This window comes from Amblyraja radiata, chromosome 10 (genome assembly GCF_010909765.2).
Source record: "Amblyraja radiata isolate CabotCenter1 chromosome 10, sAmbRad1.1.pri, whole genome shotgun sequence".
Taxonomy (NCBI): Eukaryota; Metazoa; Chordata; class Chondrichthyes; order Rajiformes; family Rajidae; genus Amblyraja; species Amblyraja radiata.
The window spans coordinates 48,464,388-48,478,188 of record NC_045965.1 but is presented as its reverse complement, the minus strand read 5'-3'; the positions used below and the strand labels follow the sequence as shown (position 1 = coordinate 48,478,188).

The window sequence follows — 13,801 nt, the reverse complement described above, 5'->3', positions numbered from 1 at the left end:
CTTTCAATGACTGGTGTACCATGACACCCAGGTTTCGCTGCATCTCCCCTTTTCCTAGTCGGCCACCATTTAGATAATAGTCTGCTTTCCTGTTTTTGCCACCAAAATGGATAACCTCATATTTATCCACATTATACTGCATCTGCCAAACATTTGCCCACTCACCCAGCCTATCCAAGTCACCTTGCAGTCTCCTAGCATCCTCCTCACAGCTAACACTGCCCCCCAGCTTAATGTCATCCGCAAACTTGGAGATATTGCCTTCAATTCCCTCATCCAGATCATTAATATATATTGTAAATAGCTGGGGTCCCAGCACTGAGCCTTGCGTACCCCACTAGTCACTGCCTGCCATTGTGAAAAGGACCCGTTTACTCCTACTCTTTGCTTCCTGTTTACCAGCCAGTTCTCTATCCACATCAATACTGAACACCCAATGCCGTGTGCTTTAAGTTTGTAGACTAATCTCTTATGTGGGACCTTGTCGAAAGCCTTCTGGAAGTCCAGATACACCACATCCACTGGTTCTCCCCTATCCACGTTACTAGTTACATCCTCGAAAAATTCTATAAGATTCGTCAGACATGATTTACCTTTTGTAAATCCATGCTGACTTTGTCCAATGATTTCACCACTTTCCAAATGTGCTGCTATCCCATCTTTAATAACTGACTCTAGCAGTTTCCCCACTACCGATGTTAAACTAACTGGTCTGTAATTCCCCGTTTTCTCTCTCCCTCCCTTCTTAAAAAGTGGGGTTACGTTTGCTACCCGCCAATCCTCAGGAACTACTCCAGAATCTAAAGAGTTTTGAAAGATTATTACTAATGCATCCACTATTTCTGGAGCTACTTCCTTAAGTACTCTGGGATGCAGCCTATCTGGCCCTGGGGATTTATCGGCCTTTAATCCATTTAATTTACCCAACACCACTTCCCGGCTAACCTGGATTTCACTCAATTCCTCCAACTCCTTTGACCCGCGGTCCCCTGCTATTTCCGGCAGATTATTTATGTCTTCCTTAGTGAAGACGGAACCAAAGTAGTTATTCAATTGGTCCGCCATATCCTTGTTCCCCATGATCAACTCACCCGTTTCTGACTGCAAGGGACCTACATTTGTTTTAACTAATCTCTTTCTTTTCACATATCTATAAAAACTTTTGCAGTCAGTTTTTATGTTCCCTGCCAGTTTTCTTTCATAATCTATTTTTCCTTTCCTAATTAAGCCCTTTGTCCTCCTCTGCTGGTCTCTGAATTTCTCCCAGTCCTCCGGTATGCTGCTTTTTCTGGCTAATTTGTACGCATCATCCTTCGCTTTGATACTATCCCTGATTTCCCTTGTTATCCACGGATGCACTACCTTCCCTGATTTATTCTTTTGCCAAACTGGGATGAACAATTTTTGTAGTTCATCCATGCAGTCTTTAAATGTCTTCCATTGCATATCCACCGTCAACCCTTTTAGAATTAATTGCCAGTCAATCTTGGCCAATTCACGTCTCATACCCTCAAAGTTACCTTTCTTTAAGTTCAGAACCATTGTTTCTGAATTAACAATGTCACTCTCCATCCTAATGAAGAACTCAACCATATTATGGTCACTCTTGCCCAAGGGGGCACGTACAACAAGACTGCTAACTAACCCTTCCTCATTACTCAATACCCAGTCTAAAATAGCCTGCTCTCTCGTTGGTTCCTCTACATGTTGATTTAGATAACTATCCCGCATACATTCCAAAAAATCCTCTTCCTCAGCACCCCTGCCAATTTGATTCACCCAATCTATATGTAGATTGAAGTCACCCATTATAACGGTTTTGCCTTTGTCGCACGCATTTCTAATTTCCTGTTTGATACCATCTCCAACTTCACTACTACTGTTAGGTGGCCTGTACACAACACCCACCAGCGTTTTCTGCCCCTTAGTGTTTCGCAGCTCTACCCATACCGATTCCACATCCTGCAAACTAATGTCCTTCCTTTCCATTGCATTAATCTCCTCTCTAATCAGCAACGCTACCCCACCTCCTTTTCCTTTCTCTCTATCCCTCCTGAATATTGAATATCCCTGGATGTTCAGCTCCCAGCCTTGGTCACCCTGGAGCCATGTCTCCGTGATCCCAACTATATCATAGTCATTAATAGCTATCTGCACATTCAACTCATCCACCTTATTACGAATGCTCCTTGCATTGAGACACAAAGCCTTCAGGCTTGTTTTTACAACACTCTTACCCCTTATACAATTTTGTTGAAAAGTGGCCCTTTTTGATTTTTGCCCTGGATTTTCCGGCCTGCCTCTTTTACTTTTCACCTTGCTACCTATTGCTTCTACCCTCATTTTACACCCCTCTGTCTCTACGCTCACACATTTAAGAAACCCTTTCCCTTTAACTCCATCCTCCACTAGCCCATTCGACACCCCACCCCCCTTATTCAGTTTAAAACCACCCGTGTAGCAGTGGCAAACCTGCCTGCCAGAATGCTGGTCCCACGCCTGTTAAGATGCAATCCATCCCTTTTGTACAGTTCCCCCTTACCCCAAAACAGACCCCAGTGATCTAAGAATCTAAATCCCTGCCCCGTGCACCAGTTCCTCAGCCACACGTTCAGGTCCCGTATCTCCCTGTTCCTGCTCTCGCCAGCACGAGGAACTGGAAGCAAACCGGAGATAACAACCCTGGAGGTCCTGCTTTTCAGCATTTTTCCGAGCTCTCCAAAGTCACGCTGCAGAATATTCATCCCCTTCTTTCCGACATCGTTTGTGCCGACATGCACTACCACTTCCGGATGTTCACCTTCGCCCTTGAGGATTTTCTGCACTCTGTCCGTGACATCCTGGATCCTGGCACCAGGAAGGCAGCACACCATCCTCGCATCCCGTCTGTTGCCGCAGAAACCCCTGTCCGTACCTCAATGACCTCCCCTTAATTCTAACAACCTCCTCTTTATTCTAAGATCACCAAAAGTCGGCTGGTGAATTGTTACTGTAAATAGTGTGAAAGGGAGTAGAATCTAGAAGGTAGTTGATGGGATTATGAGCACAACAAAATGGATTAGGATGGGATTATTGTAAAATAAATGGGTGCTTGATGGTCAGTGCAGACTCAGATCAAAGGGCCAGTTTCTACGCTGAGATTCTAAAAGTAAACAATACAATTCATCAAATATCAAATTTGCACTAGTTTTGCAAAATGTTCATCTCGAAAAGCTCACCAGCAAGGAGATCATCAGAATACATATAGATCTGATTAAGTCACCTCCAAAACCTCATGGCTAAAATACTAGATTCAGAGACAATAATAATACAGTAAACCTTCGTTATAATGGACCATGGGGGGGGGGAGGAGGGGAAATCCGAAATTGCCGACTGTCCGCTATAACGGAGTACGGTATTATTATTATAAAAGCAGGACAAACAAACAACTGGAGTTGCTGGTTAATACACAAAAGGACACAATGTGCTGGAGTAACTCAGCAGGTCAGGCAACATCACTGGAGAACAGCGATAGGTGACGTTTTGGGTTGATATCCTTCCTCAGAGTCTGGAATTGGGCCTGGAAACCAGGTGAGTTGATGGCACTGGCGTCCTGGAAAGAGGCGAGGATTGGCGGAGTGCAGGCAAGGGTCGGCAGTGGGGGTGGCACGCGCAGATTGGAAGCAGCGAATTAAGCTGTGCGGGTTGGCGGTGGCAGCAGTAGGTCCAGCCGGGAAGCTGCGCGAGCGGCAGTGGCAAGGCCAGCCAGGGCTATAAGCAGCCAGGGAGGTGGCGGCAGCCTTCAGTAGTTCCGTCCGCAATAACCAAAATCAGTTCTACAGGGGTCCATTAAAACAAGGGTTTACTGAACAGAAAATAAAGATTCAGAGAACTGTGAAATAACATCTATTGTTACTTCTGTCAGAATTTGCAAGGTTTATCATGGCTAACAGATTCTTCCTCATTTATCTGCCAAGATGGAATTTCATAACTTGTCCCAATATCTAATTTGTCGATCAATAACTCTGGTAATCTTCAAACCAAAGCAGGCAACAGCTTGAAAAGCAAGAGCTTGAGATATCCTCACCTGAACTGCTGAGTCTATTTCGAATACCAACGGAGAATAAACAATTGGTACTCTCTCGAATTGGCTGGCAGCTGCCCACCAGGTCAAGACGTCCAGCTGCTGCTGCCCATGAAAGCCTCATAAAGCAGGCTACTGTTGAGGTGAAATCATTCACATCCATCGTCTGCAACAAAGTTAAATGTGGTCAGAGTAACAAGCATACACAAATATGCTTTTTGCTGACTGGATACTGGGCCAAATGCTGACCATGACCAGTGGATCTGATTGAACCACCAATGCTCAGTAGTTCCAGACAATAGTTCCCTGCTTATCCAGACCCACCGAAAATCTAAAGAGAGCTCAGTGACCGACTCCATGCGGAGATTACCTCTGTGATTTTAAACTAGTTATTAGCACTGTTGCACGATTAGAATCCCCAATGATTTGAATGGAGATTCCCAATCTGGAAATTAGGATGAAAACATAACATTAACAAAATATATTTTATTAGTTTGTTCATTATTTAATATGTTATTCTTAAAATAAGTTTTTAAATCTGTATACAACAACCTTAATAGTTTAAAAAAATGTTGTGTATCACAATTGTTAAAAATAACTTTCAACTCTTATCTCCAGCCAATCTTGCTGTCAAAGCTGCCCAGAGCAGGATCTCAGTGATCTGTTATTTGAGGCCTGGCTATGCTGTCTTGCAATAAACACCTCCCATGTGTGAGGGATAGCGAGAGGTGGGTGGGATGTATGGTCAGGGTCAGTATCAACGATCGAAACCACAAATTGAATATAGCTCAAATAACCAACACATTAGTTCAACAGAAATAAAAACTTTCAAACTTAAAGGGAACACAATTTGTACAGGTCATTTCCCATTATTTCCCATTACACATTCTGCACTTTCAAACTAATGCATAAATACTTGTGTTATAAATTACAGTTAGAAATAAATATTACTGATTTTATTTACCTGTATTGCCACTCTTGCAGCAGGTATTATCTCCTCAATTCTTATTGATGATCGATCGGACGTCACACTCATTTGTCTCATCGATGATTTTTCTTGACCACCAATTGATAATTGGCGACTAGTCTGTCGACCAATATTGCGAAATGGGCGCGAGGACAGTGCTTCCATTCCATCTTTCAAGAAATCATCATCCAGTGTAGATGGCATGGTTTGGCCAACGAGCAAAAACCTGATGAAGGAATCAGTATGGATAAATAGATATAGAGTCCCAAAAGTTGCAAATGATTGGGATATTATCTGAAACAAACCTTCAGTCATGTTCTAATAAAATCCACTTTGGATGTGCTCAGAGGGCAAATTAAATAAGGTGTGGCATGGTGGCGCAGCAGTGGAGTTGCTGCCTTACAACGCTTAGTGCCAGAGACCCAGTTTCGATCCTGGCTATGGGTGCTGTCTGTACGGAGTTTGTACGTTCCCCCCATGAACGTTTGGGTTTTCTCCGAGATCTTCAGTTTCCTCCCACACTCCAACGACGTACAGGTTTGTAGGTTAATTGGCTTGGCATCAATGTAAATATTGTCCCTAGTGTGTGTAGGGTATGTTAATGTGCGGGGATCACTGGTCAGTGTGGATTCAGTGGGCCGAAGGGCCCCATTTCCGCACTGTATCTCTAAACCTAAAATAATCTATTATATAACACAAAGCATAGCAAAAACTAAATGTTCCAAGTTGCTACCTCAAAAGGTGCAATTCCTTTATTTTGTTTGGGTAGAGGCTTGGATTAATCCATTATTGAAACAAGTTAAGTAAATTCCACTTACTTTATGCAGCAATTCTGAGGAAGGTTTAAAATTACATTTCTGTTGAAAAAATATTCAGTCCCTGAACCTCTATGCTCTTAGCTAAGTTAGATGAGTGGGGTATGAAGGAAAAATATTTTAATAATCCATTCTATTCGTTGCACCAAAATGATTTTGGACTCAGTCATAAAGTTGTACAACTTGTCCCAACTCATCCTCGCCGGAAAAAATATGTGCCCCTCAAAATTACAGTTGTCTCTTGCCAATAGAGAAAATGTTGAGTAGCCACATCCCAGTATTCTAACACATCAGATCAGTGCACAAGACCTTTGTACCTTCAGACTGCTAAGTCGACAAAATCTGAACATTTACTTACATGACAAAGTTACGTAAAAGGGTTAGAATTATTTAAAATGTTGATGCACAAAAAGAACAAGGGCAAGCATTGGAGGGCAAGTATTGAATACAGGTGATTGCGTTGCTTGGCCAAATATTCAAGGGGCACTGGAGTCACATACAGGTCAGTAAATGTCATATTCCTATTAATATTTTGTTTAGTTGAGATGTGGCTATGTCAAAATTGTTGAATTCATTCTGATTTTGAAATCAACAAAGGGCATAGTGAAAATTAGCCCGGTGTTTATAAATTCTATAGGGTAGTAAACAGGAGAAAGTATTTTGAGTGACCGAAGGGTTAATAATGAATGCACACAAGTTAAGTCCAGCAACCAAAGAATTAGAGAGGCATTAAGAGAAACTTTAAAAAATGTTAGGATTTGGAACAAAAAAAAGTATTACGCTATTTGAAAGCATGGCACCTTGATTTTCCTCTTACCTACTATTCACTTGCTTAGAACCCATTGTGAACATCTACATACCTATGTTGATGAGCACATTTTTTTTATTTGAGTGACGCAGTGTACATTGGTTCTCACCTTGCGAGCTGCAGACAGATTGAATAAACTCCCTGCCTTGTCTCATAATCCACCTCAGATGGAATAGAATCCCGCTGCATAACATTCACTACCAAGCTGAAAAATGAAAAGGTATTTAAAAAAATTAAATATCAACGTAATATCCTTAGAGTTTCAAATATTCAAATGGTATGATTCTCTCAAACCACATTACTTGTTTGGTCGAGTATCTCCAACAACATTTTAACTAGACTTTAAGAAAGACGTCAATTATTAAGCAGGAGATGCCCATCAACATTTAATACAGTTTGGTTTCCGGAGACCTCTCCGTGAATTAACTAGTATAATTCCTAACAGCAATTGTGGACTGATTAGCGTAACTTTAGCCAGTTGAGACTGTTAATATCCTCTTTTTTGCAATGATATTAGATCTGGAATTACACCATTACCCATCCAAAATAATTATACTGCAAATACAAATTTCTTGACATGTTACATGGAAAAAGCTGATAAGGGCAAACGTCAGGAAAAAAAAAAGAAAAAAAAAGAGGCCAGTGCTCTGGAAACTCTGAATTTAAAAAGTGCAGGAGAAACTACATATCGGCTAGAACAAGCACAGACTAGATGACCACTTCGCCAAACACTTGCACTATCAGCCAGGGCCTGCTGGAGCTCCTGATACTAACCATTTTAACTCCTCTTCCCATACAACTTTTCTGTCCTGGCCTCCGTTGCCAGAGTGAGGCCACATGCAAACAGGAAAAACAGCACTCTGCCCTCATCCCACCCATTTCTCCCACCATCACCCACCATCCTGGTTACCATGTCAGTTAGCTCTGCAGGTGAACTTCAGTCTAGCAATAGAGCCCAATATTGCTAATTTGGGGCATTACTGTTCATCTGATATGGATTTGGATGCAAAGCGGGATGGAAGTTAATTTTTTAGAAAAATTACTTTTGTTTTTAGTGTTTTACTCCACTTTGCAATTTAATACTCGGTAAACATCTCTTTTACCAGAAAAGGCTATGCCGCAGCTGAGACCATGCCACTGGAATCTGGATTGTTTCAAGTGAGATTATTTTTAACACGACTTTGCATCCAAACCAAATGCAGAGAGGGTGTGGCTAGATCAGACCCATCCAGCCCTGGTCCATTGTCTTTGCTGGTGGTGATACCAATTACCAGAACATTTGGCAAAAAATAAGGGGGAAAAAAATCCCCGGGTTTGGTCTTGGATGCATTTATGATATACGAAATGTAACAACTGGGTAAAGAAAGGCTGGGATGAAAAAGAAACAGGTATACACACATACCTTAAGCCTCCTGCTTTGAGAAAATTTTCGCAGAAAGATTTTGCACAGTTTCTTGCCATCTCATCGTCTGACGTTGGCATGAGCTTGGAACTGAGAACCTGCACAAACAGAATAAAGTCTATATCAACAGATGCAGTGGGTAGATATACTTAATGATATAAAGGAATGATTACTACAAAATTTCCCATTTTCATCCAAATAGCTTTATATTCTCTTTTTGGATGTTGTTTAAACAATAAAGAAACGTCTGAGAAACCTCCTACATCAGAATTAGAACGATATAGCATTTGACATAACTCTTCTGACCAACATACCTTTTCAAATGTCATTACAAATATATCTTTGTGCAAATCAGCTTATTATTTTAACATGACTTTTGGGATATAGCCAGTCGTCCTGTATAAGAGTATAGGAGTAAAGAGGTCCTTCTGCAGTTGTACAGGGCCCTGGTAAGGCCGCATCTGGAGTATGGTGTGCAGTTTTGGTCTCCTAATTTGAGGAAGTACATTCTTGCTATTGAGGCAATGCAGCGTAGGTTCACAAGGTTAATCCCCAGGATGGCGGGACTGTCATATGAGGAAAGATTGGAAAGACTGGGCTTGTATTCACTGGAATTTAAAAGGATGAGAGGGGATCTTGTAGAAACGTATAAAATGATAAAAGGACTGGACAAGCCAGGTGCAGGAAAAATGTTCCCAATGTTGGGAGAGTCCGGAACCAGGGGGCACAGTCTAAGAATAAAGGGGAGGCCATTTAAAACTGAGATGAGAAAAAACTTTTTCACCCAGAGAGTTGTGTATTTGTGGAATTCTCTGCAAACAGAAGGCCAATTCACTGGATGAATATAAAAGAGAGTTAGAGTTCTAGGGGCTAGCGGAATCAATGGATATGGGGAGAAGGCAGGCACGGGTTACTGATTGTGGATGAACAGCCATAATCACAATGAATGGCGCTGCAGGCTCGAAGGGCAAAATGGGCTCCTCCTGTACCTATTTTCTATGTTTCTCAAGCTATTGAGATCAGCATAAATATTAGGAAGAGGGACGCTTAACATTTTACCAAACCACATATAATATAATTCCACAATGAGTTAATATATTGGCATAATAAAATTCTAATTAAATTACAATAACAGCTCAAACCTCTAGATTATAAAGCACTCTGAAGGTAGACATTCCCGGTGCTGACGATCTGAACAGGCTCTCCAGAATCGTATTTGCACTCGGCTGATGCTGTTGCTTTGAAGAAAGTGAAGGTGACTTGGACGTTTGGTGACTTGAATCAGTCAACAGTGTTTTCTGCTGTGTATAAAAATGCATCAGTTTAAAGGATGTTACAAATTTTTAAGCGCTAAACTTTGAAACTAAAATGAAGTTTAACAGATTTAACATATTTGGCCAAAATCTTTCCATTCAAACAACACTGTGGTGGTAGATTCTTTCTTGGCTTGTTGTTGAGGAGTTATCACAGAGTTTCTAACTTAAAGAGTCTATGCGATTAAGAATTGTATTTTTGAGACCCATTTGAAGATTGATTTTGTCATTGATTATAAGAGAAGTGGGTGATTTAAACAGAACTATTTTTTTTTTAAACCCCTCAGGCAGTTGTGGCAAGGTCAAGATTACTCTACAACTCCTTACTACGGGACCATACTTTGCTACTTAAATAGTGGATGTTCCTGAGATTCTAAGACCAGAGTGCAATTTTAAAACACTGGAAGAAAAATAAGAATACAATAGTTACTTACTTTTCTGCCTAAAGCATCAAGTGTATCCAGTGCTTCCTGAATGGCTGGATCCGTTGGAACCAAAAGCAGCAACTTTCGAACGCGAACTGTTATTCTGAAACAGCAATGAAAATAGTGTCTTTTTAAAAAAAAGTCAACATGTGAAGGACCAATATAATGCAGCAATTTAATCTGGCAGTATTCTGTTGCTTACAGCTTGTAAATATTATAATGCAGCAATTTAATCTGGCAGTATTCTGTCGCTTACAGCATGTAAAGATTGTCTTATTTTGTATTATTATAAATATTTTAAATGACTGCAAAAAGTTGAACAAATGTAAAAGAAGCATTTTATTCCTTTCTGAGGAAATTTTTGTTTTTGTTTAATCGTGCTTTAGTATTTTGAAACCCAGCAATTTTTATGAATTAAATTTTAAGTTCAAAGGAGGTTAAGGTTTGGGTTCTACATAATCAACAATACTCCAGCAACTATAAGGTGCATGCCTTCACTTTACAATGTCAATTCCTCATTCAAGTAGTGTTCTTGAATGGAAATGTGGACTCTTCTTGGACAGCAGAGAACAGCGTATTATCTATGGTGCTCCTCATACAAACTATATGTACAGTAACAATGTGTAAAAAGTGTTGTCTCCTTGCTTTTCAAATATCACTGATTTTGTTCATTGGTAATACTCCATAGGTAGAGGTTTGGTTTAAAAGATACTATTAAACACAACGTCAATGTACGGAACTGTGGAATCTCACCTTGGTTCTTCAAGGTTGGCAAGTTGATAAAGCATATCAAACACATTACACACTAGTGCCATCACAACACCAGGCAGTGATTTCTCCTGTTGCAAAGGTAAAGAAACTCGTCAGATGCACACTAGCGGAGGAGAAAAAAACACAAGCAATATCTGCATCAATTTCTAACAGACTATATTCTGCACAAATTGAGTATTCAGTTCAAAAGTACTAACGTTGCACTGAGCGCAACACCAAATATAAATACTTCTATGGAATTGTAGCACAATTTGCTTAGCATTTGTTTAAACTGTTGTACACACACTTTGCATACTTTACTACTGGCTTCATGGCATTAGCATCCACACCAAACACTAATAATGTTAAGTGGCCACTGGCAAATTATGCCATCATTGTAAAGAATATGAGAAAGCAACATTCGTCTTTAACTACTGCAGTGCAGCACTTGAGATGTATTATATCGTCCACAAATCTCAAAAAACTCATTAGCCAATACAAACACCATAAGGTCCCATAAACAACGAGAAAGTGATTTGATAATCCAAAATAATTTGGCAACAATGCTGGTGAGATTTCTCCTGTTCTTCTTTGAAATGGACAATTATAGTTGCTACATTTACCCAATGCCTGAGAGTAGGAGTTGACTTAATCCATTTTTGCAAAGGACCACACATCCAGCAATGTAGCTTTAACTTACTAATGCACTGGAGTCAGCTCAGGTACTCTTATTTCTAGAACTTGAACCCACAACTTTTGGACTTAGTTTGAGCACTGACAAATTTATCTAACAAATCTACACATAGCCAAAAAGGATTTATTGCTTGGATAATCAGAGGTACCAAGAGGGGCAATGAGGAAAAATGTCCAAATATATTACCTCGTGGTAAATTAGTCACTTACAAACCCTTTTGGTTAAAAGGAGTGTACGGTCACCAGTAATTAAAACTACATTAAAAAGTGAGGTCTGATATCATATGACCAAATTGCATCTTTCTTCATTTAATGACGGCATTATTATTCACAGATTCAAATAACACAAATGCTCTAACCTGTTCCATTGCGTAAGCTGAATTGAATACACTACTACTGGTAGATGAATCAACTGAACTTCCCGAAGGTGTACCCATTACGGGCAACTTTACAGTCAATATTTGTTCATCGACAAAACCCAGCTGGTGGAGCAACTTTTGATCTTTGTTCATGGTGAGCTAGAGAAAAAAAAACTCATTACATATTCACGCAATAAGCAGCAGAACCGAGATGATATCAAATTATTTGACCATCAAGAAGAGACGGGTTCTTATAATAAGATAGAAGAATGTGAACTGAAAGAACAAAATTATTCCACTTACAGGACACACAAGGCAAAAAGCTAGTCTCAGAAAGTTACAAATACTTTAGGTATCGCTTTGTTTAAACAACATAATCAGATTACCCAGTAATGGTCGCTAAAATAAAAAATATAGAACAGTACAGCAGACACACAGCCCCCTCAGATTATACACCAATATTAATCATGTAGGTGACACCACTAATTTTTGCTTGCCAACCTGAAATAAACCCACTTATCCCTACCCCTGTATTCCAGTGATTAGCTAATTCCATATATGTCAAAAGATACTATCGCATGCTTTGATCTCGTATTTTGCACAGTAACCTTTAATGTGGCACCTTACCAAGTACCTTTTGGAAATCAGATCTGGCTGGGTAAATCAACACATTAAGAATATTGTCACTGGCAAAAAAAAAATGTGTAATGCTCAAGTTCAAAAAGCTCCAAGTCTGTTTTTTCTTATTAAATGAATAGAGTACATTATCTCATATGTTTGCAAACTGTATAAAATTAAAAAATTCTGGGTAAATATTTTTAGTATAATATCTAAAGTAACCAGCACACAATTGGACCCAGATCCAAAATTAATAATACTCGGAATATTAGAATTAAATCAAACACTTAGAACAACACAAAGAAACTTTATTGATTATAGTTTAATAACAGGAAAAAAATTAATTCTAAAATTTTGGAAAGGCCCTACGGCCCCCACAATCAAAATGTGGATTATAGAAATGACGGAGACCTTAAACGTGGAAAGAATCAGATTTTCCCTGTTGGACAAACAGGAATTATTCGTTGGAACATGGTCTCCTTTTATTGATTATTTAAAGGGTCAGAATGGTTCAGCACAGGAACCTGACTAGCACGCGGGCTAAAGAATGGATGAAATACTATACTCTGAAATGTACGAATATATCTCGAATGAAGCCTTTTTTATTTTAATAAATTTTTCCATTCTTCTTTAACTATCTTTTTTTTTGTTTTTGTTTTTGTTTTTGTTTTTCTTCTTTTTCTTTTCTTTCTTTACTTCATCTATCTCTTTAGTTCTATCTAGTTTTTTAAAAAAAAGGCAAAAAGTATTGGAGACAATGTAATAATAATTGACAATATTATCAATGATGTAAAAAAAAAAAAAATGAATAGAGTAGAAATAAACATTTTTTCCCTGGGGTAAAACTGTATTACCACTTAATACATGAACAGATTTAAAACCTCTTCCCTATTAATCTTAAACCATATGCCTTTGGCTTGATTTGTTTTTCTTTTTACTCACCAAGCTATCATTGGCAAATATTTGTAAGTTATCCAACGGACAATTGATATGTGTTGCCATTTTCCACCTGACACTCCCAACAGTTTCGTTGCTGTGAGCCTAAAATATGGATAGACTGTCAATATTAGTTGGGTAGTTGTTACTTGACAGCATCAAAGAACCAGTTTGCGCATTCAAATTAGTAATCAACTTGGTTGCGATAAACTGTGTACATTTAAATAGTAACCTCGCATTTGATTTCAGACAATAAATGACCTTAATCTTTTAAATGTCAAGATGCCAAGGACCATTTCTCTGGGTTGCAAGGAGACATCAAGCTATGTAAAGTTCAATGCATCATTCACAGATTGTGCAGTTAATGTAGTCACTAATAATCTACTTTAATCAATCATTAAGACCACTATGGCTTAACTAGAATTGCAGATATATGTCACTATTATATTTAATTGCACTGTATCCTGGAGGTTAAATAATAAAGAAGTCATAGCAAAAGCCGCATTGAACATTAGATTCAAATTCAATTGCGATAAAGCCAGCTTTGAAATGTGCAAAATCGTTAAATTATAAAATATCGTCCAATTCCAAGAAATTATTTCAGCATTACGAAGAATCGATATTTTTTTGGCAATTCCTGACAATCATAAAT

General features: G+C 39.1%; 1 protein-coding gene across 1 annotated transcript in view; it reads right to left on the bottom strand.

Moving 5' to 3' along the window:
- The window catches only part of usp24 (ubiquitin specific peptidase 24), a 138,688-nt gene that overhangs the window by 61,545 nt on the left and 63,342 nt on the right, over positions 1 to 13,801 (bottom strand). Inside the window, exons 27-35 of the mRNA XM_033028759.1 lie at positions 13,156 to 13,254; positions 11,596 to 11,754; positions 10,547 to 10,632; positions 9,803 to 9,896; positions 9,198 to 9,353; positions 8,056 to 8,153; positions 6,763 to 6,858; positions 5,028 to 5,256; positions 4,067 to 4,229 (exon numbers count right to left, since the gene is read on the bottom strand). Coding sequence (XP_032884650.1) covers positions 4,067 to 4,229; positions 5,028 to 5,256; positions 6,763 to 6,858; positions 8,056 to 8,153; positions 9,198 to 9,353; positions 9,803 to 9,896; positions 10,547 to 10,632; positions 11,596 to 11,754; positions 13,156 to 13,254 — 1,180 coding nt within the window. The remainder of the gene's footprint in view (positions 1 to 4,066; positions 4,230 to 5,027; positions 5,257 to 6,762; positions 6,859 to 8,055; positions 8,154 to 9,197; positions 9,354 to 9,802; positions 9,897 to 10,546; positions 10,633 to 11,595; positions 11,755 to 13,155; positions 13,255 to 13,801) is intronic.